This window comes from Mastomys coucha, unplaced genomic scaffold, assembly GCF_008632895.1.
Source record: "Mastomys coucha isolate ucsf_1 unplaced genomic scaffold, UCSF_Mcou_1 pScaffold1, whole genome shotgun sequence".
In the NCBI taxonomy this organism is placed as follows: Eukaryota; Metazoa; Chordata; class Mammalia; order Rodentia; family Muridae; genus Mastomys; species Mastomys coucha.
In genome coordinates, this window is record NW_022196891.1 from 52,746,915 (window position 1) to 52,752,719 (window position 5,805).

The 5,805-nt window shown below is 45.8% G+C and overlaps 1 protein-coding gene across 4 annotated transcripts in view; it reads left to right on the plus strand.

The window, feature by feature from the left end:
• The window catches only part of Acbd6 (acyl-CoA binding domain containing 6), a 142,596-nt gene that overhangs the window by 49,895 nt on the left and 86,896 nt on the right, over positions 1 to 5,805 (plus strand). For all 4 annotated transcript variants that reach the window (XM_031385276.1, XM_031385286.1, XM_031385303.1 and 1 more), the window contains one exon: positions 5,556 to 5,638. In XM_031385276.1, the coding sequence (XP_031241136.1) occupies positions 5,556 to 5,638 (83 nt within the window). The remainder of the gene's footprint in view (positions 1 to 5,555; positions 5,639 to 5,805) is intronic.

Sequence of the window (5,805 nt, forward strand, 5' to 3'; positions counted from 1 at the left end):
GGAGAGATGAGGAGAGGTCGCTTTGGGAGAGCTCGTAACCTGAAAAGAGCCAGGGGTAGGAGTTTTACAAAATCAAGGTGAAGTTCTTGTGACAGCTTAACAAGAGTGGTTTTTAAAGAGCGATTAGTTCTTTCTACCTTACCAGAAGATTGAGGAGGATAAGGAATGTGAAAATGCCAGGGAATATCGAGGGCCTTAGATAAGATTTGAGAGATCTGGGAAGTAAATTCAGGACTATTGTCTGATTGGAGAGAGGTTGGGACACCAAACCGGGGGATGATCTCTCAGAGGAGGAGATCAGAGACTGTCTGAGCCCTTTTGTTAGTAGTGGGAAATGCCTCTACCCACCCTGAGAAGGTCTCTACCAAGACCAGGAGGTACTTGGCACGCCTGACAGTGGACATGTGGGTTAAGTCAAGTTGCCAGTCAGTTCCAGGAAGGTAACCTCTAGCCTGATGGGTAGGAAAAGGGGTGCTACGATACTTTGAGTTGGGGTCAGACTTCTGACAGATTTTGTAAGAAGCAGTGATAGATTTTAAGAAGTTTAGGTCTTCAGGAGTAGGCTGTAGAGAGAGAAAGGATTGAGCTTGGTACCTGGTAGAGTCCAGAAATTGGATGACAACAGGAGAATGGTGTTTAGCAACAGAGGGGCTCTGGAGGTCACAGACTCAGGGATCTACCTGAGAAGCTGGTAAAGGAAATAACATGGTAGTGTTAGTAGGTTGCTTGGCTAGGAGAAGGAGCAGGGGAACCGCTGGCAAGCCTGGGTTTAGGCGAATGTGGGGAGCAAAGGAAATAGAGGCTCCCAGCCTAGCTAGAAGATGTCTTCCCAATAACGGGATAGGACACATTGGCACTATCAAGAAGGAATGGGTGAAAGGTACACCCCTAAAAATGCAGCTAAGTGGTAGGGTCTGGAGAGGGAAGTAAGGTTGTCCTCCTACCCCAACAATAGGAGAACCAGAAGGAGAAATGGGCCCCCCAAACTCTGTCAGGACCGAGTAAGTGGCTCCAGTGTCCAAGAGGAAGGAGATGGACTACCCACATACCACAATATTTACCCTGGGCTCCCTGCTAGTGATGGCAGTGGTCAGGTCAGGGGAGCTCAGGCCTCCTCAGTCAGCCATAGCCAAGCCTAGGAGATCAGTTGGAGGGTTATCTGGGAGTGATGTCCCTTTGTTTTGCGTAACATGAGGGCAATCAGCAGCCCAATGTCCCTCTTGATGGCACCTAGGGCATGGCCCTCTTGGCTTGTGAAAGTTAGGGCAAGATTTTGCCCAATGACCTTTTCTACCACATTTGTAGCAGGTGCCTGATGGTCTCTGAGTCTTAGGAGACCACGAGTCCAGGGTAGTGGCTGGGGCTGGTCGGACAGCCTTTGCCAGCATATGGTATTTTTGTTTGCGGATCTTATCATCTCTCCCATGGTACACTTTGAAGGCCAGTACTAAGACTTCTGCCTGTGGAGTCAGGGGTCCCCTCTCTAGTTTTTTAAGTTTAGCTCTTATGTCGGGGTAGCTCTGGGAGAAGAAGTAGGTCATCAGAAGTAGCTTACCTTCTGGGTTGTCAGGGTCCACATTGGTATGCTGCAATAAAGCCTTCGTAAGGCATTCTAAAAATTGAGATGGATTCTCTTGTTTGTCTTGGACAACCTCTTGGAGTTTTTCAAAATTTACGGGCTTTAAGGCCACTTTTCTAAGACCAGCCAGAAGGCATGTAATGAACTTGTTTCTGGCTAAAATACCACCTGCAGAATTGTAATTCCACTGAGGATCTTGTTCTGGAACTGTTTCAGAGCCAATTGGGTATGTGTTGTCTGTCTTTTGAATCCTGTCTGCATGCACTCTTGCCTCTTCCCATACTCGCCTGGGTTCTTCAGGAAGTAAGTTGTTAGTAAGGATCATATAAACATCATGGAAAGTCAAGCTGTAAGATTGAGTGATATATTGGAACTCCTTAATAAACTTTGAAGGGTTAGAAGTATAGGACCCCAGCCTGTTTTCTATTTGGGAAAGTTCACTAAGTGAGAATGGAACATGTACTCTGACGAGCCCATCTACTCCAGCAACTTCCTGTAGAGGTAGGACGGTTGCTGGGTCAGGTGTCTTTGGAGAGGAGGGACTTGAAGGTTTGGCTGCAGCCTTAGAGCGGGTGACAGAAGGAGTGAAGGTAGGTGCCAGTGTGGGACATTTGGAGCGGCCCACATCTGGCATAGAAGGGGAGGGGTCTAGAGAGGGAGAGCAAGCAGGCTCTGGAGCATCCTGGTGAAGAGGAGAAACTGAGGCAGCAGTTTGGGTTTTTGGCGGCGAGGAGACAGGATTACGGCGAAAAGGGGGTGGTTCATTAGCTGGATCTAGCATTGTAGAGTCATCTAGAGGAGGTTGAGGTTGTGTAAATTTCATGGCTAAGAGAAGTTGGGTTGGGGAACAAGAAGAGCACAAGGAGGGATTGGAATAGAGATATATGAATGTTTGAACATAGGGAACCTCCTTCCATTTACCAGCTCCCTGACAGTATGTATTAAGACCCCTTAAAATAGCTGGATCTAGGTTGCCATTAAGTGGCTACTTTGAATTCCCATCTAGTTGATATTTAACTCAGACCTTATTGCAGAGATATATTAATTTTGATGCCTTCAAATCAGGCGTTAGCTTTAAAGATTTGAGATTTTCCAGGAGACATCCCAGTGGGGTGCCTGGAGGAACTGTCGAAGACATTCTGGAACCCATTGGGGGGTGGTTGGATGTTCGTACCAGCGTCCTGAGAACAATCCAAGCACCAGAAGAGTTAACAGCCAAGGCTAGTGGTTCAAGTCGTCACGAGAAACCCTAGTGTCAATCTAGCAGAGCCGGAGACCTGCTGTGGGAAGGTAACTCACCCTGGATCCAGGGGTTTGACGGCTGCAGAGAGCCCGGCGAGAAATTAGGAGCGAGAGTTACTTCCGAGGGAAGGGGAACCCAGTGGCAGAACGTCCTAACACGTATGCCAAGGGGGGCTATACTCCGTAGTTTCCAGGGAGGGTTGGCCAGACCCTATCTGGAAAATTGGAGGTCCTCCCCCTGACTGATCCTATTAATTAATATGTCGGTGTCTGTGTGACTGGTTATTGTGACCTGGTAAATGGAAAACATGGAACTGAATGGTGCCTGATTCACGTGGTCTAGCTAGGTTCGTTGTGTCCCGCCTAGGTTCGTTGTGTCCCGCCGTGTCCGGTGTTTCCTGCGAGAAGCGGTGAGCAGCTGCCAGGTGAGGGGGCTGCGAACTCATGTAACGATAGTGCCCAGTTGGCGGTGCTTGGACCGTTCCCTGCGCGGAGCAGCAGCCGCGGGCAGTGGACCGCTCCACGTGGTCGTGTACCCTGCCCGCCCTGCTACCACAAAGCGGAGCGGGTTTGGCAGACGCAAACTGCCACGATCCCGAATCTTAGCACCAAATGATGTGTTTGAGTGGCAGCGGTTGCGTCTGTAAGTATCACACCAGGCCTACACAGTTCCATGTGTAAGAGGTTTAATTGAGAGGGAGTAGGGGGTGGTGGCGCAGAAAGAGGGGAGAGAGAGAGAGAGAGCAAAGATGGAGGAATTGTCCCATATATATGGGTTGTGACATAGTAGTCCAGGTAAAGGTGGGAGCTGAACCCAATGGATTCTGGGAATATAGTGGCCGTTACCCCTGCAATAGGTCTGTGGACCGCCCATGTATCACTGCAGGTTCTGAATGCTAGCACAGGCACGCCTCCCAACTGGGCCCAAACTGGGCTGGAACACTGGGGTGTGTGGGGAGAATTGGGGCGAGTGTAAGGAGGCTTAGGGATAAGATTGTGGACTCACCCGGCTGCGCCACAACGCAGTGTGTGCTGACTTGGCTATACTTGGCATGCCGTGGCATGAGGTGATGAAGTCGGGTCTTGTAGAGTGAAAGTGAATGTTTGTAATATGATTGTGGGCATTATAAGAAAAAAACTCATACACCACATGTCTGTGATAAAGATGGGCACTTTCCATGATGATCAGCAAGAAGACAGGTGGTGTGTATTACCGCTGCTGTGCAACATTAAACTGTAAATCTTAGCCTACAGAAGGAAAAAGTAGTAAGTCTAAATTGGAAAGGCAGTGGTACCGACTGTCTGTATTCAGGGGTAATTTGATCTTATATAATAGCATCAAAGGTGAACTGCTTTTACTTTGTCCATGCATTGGTGGACTTGCTGAACCTCAACCCCTTTCGTAAGCATGGATCCAGTTTCTTTGCTATTAGTCATCTTTTTACTCACTTATGTGTCATGTGTATGTTTTCTTTGGCACAATCTATGAGTTACCTTTCACACTCTGTGAAAAAATACCTGTTAGGGGGCCGAGCTCAGTGCATTGCACACAGACCAGGACAAAACGGAAGCAAGGCTGGTTTAGAATCCCCAAAGGTGTGGCCCTGTGGCCCACCTCCTAAGGTGTCACAGGCCACCCTGCCCCCACAAAAAAACCAGCACCACCATCATGGAACATTATAGTAATCATATCTATCCAAATCTGTATCATAATTTGCTTTCTTATTATTGGTTCTTAATAATTATTTGAGTATTTTAGATACCGGGCTTTATTGATAATGTGTTTTGCCAAGTTTTCTTGTTTGTAGCTTTACTGTTTGACCAACGTGTTTCACAAAGTACAAGTTTTTAAACCTTAATAAAGATCACTAATTTATTTCTTTTTGAATTTTTGGTTTTGTGTGTGTGTGTGTGTGTGTGTGTGTGTGTCTTTAAAACAATCACCATCAAAGCAAAGGTTGTCTAAGCTTACAACTCTCTTACCTCTGGGAATTGTTTCTTTTTAAGAGACTCAGTACTTGGTTTGCTCTCTAATCCCTCCCCTCCCTTTTCCTCCTCCTCCTCCTCCTCCTCCTCCTTCTCCTCCTTCTCCTCTTCTTCTTCTTCCTCCTTCTCCTCCTCTTCCTCCTCCTCCTTCTTCTTCCCAGTTTTCATATTTTCTGCTTCTTTAGTTTGCATTTCCTTTATTTACTTATTTAACAATGGGTGTTTGCTGGTGTGTCTGTGTACCATGCGTACGCCTGATGCCCACAGAGGCCGGAACATGGTGTTAGATCCCCTAGAACTAGAGTTGCTGTCAGATGTGAGCCACCATACAGGTTCTGGGAACTAAACTAGGTTCTCTGGAAAAGCAGTAAATGTTCTTAATTTGTGAGTCATCTCTCCAGCTCTTAGCTTGCATTTCTTAAATGCTGTGTATGTTCCAACTCTATCCTACCAATGGAGCAGAAACCTAAAATATAAGAGGATTAAGTAAAGTAAATTCTTACTTTGTACTTTTTCTTGTATAAAAAAAAGCATTCTCAGACTGATGACAGCTGTAATCTCAGCACTCAGGAGGCTGAGGCAGGAGCATTGCCATGAGTTTGATTTTATTAATCACCTTAAAATTATTACTAGCATTCAAGAATTGTTTGAGAGTAAAATTTTAGTGTTCCTTAGCAAACTGATGTTTTATAACTTTTCAGTACATATTGTGTTAGTCATGTGTCTTTTTCCATCTTATCTTCCACAGGTATCAGAGAAGAAAGGAAAAGAAAGCAGTAGTGGCTTTGGTGGTCCCGTCGTTAGCTCTCTATATCATGAAGAAACAATCAGGTAATCTCTTTTCTGATTTTTGACAATAGAAGTATACATACAACATGCATACATATATATTATGTGCACATAATATCTATGTATATGTATTTTTTAATCTGGTAATATATAATCTAAAACATTCTTTCTCCCTTCTTGCCTTCGGTTGTTCCTTTTTTTTTGTTTAT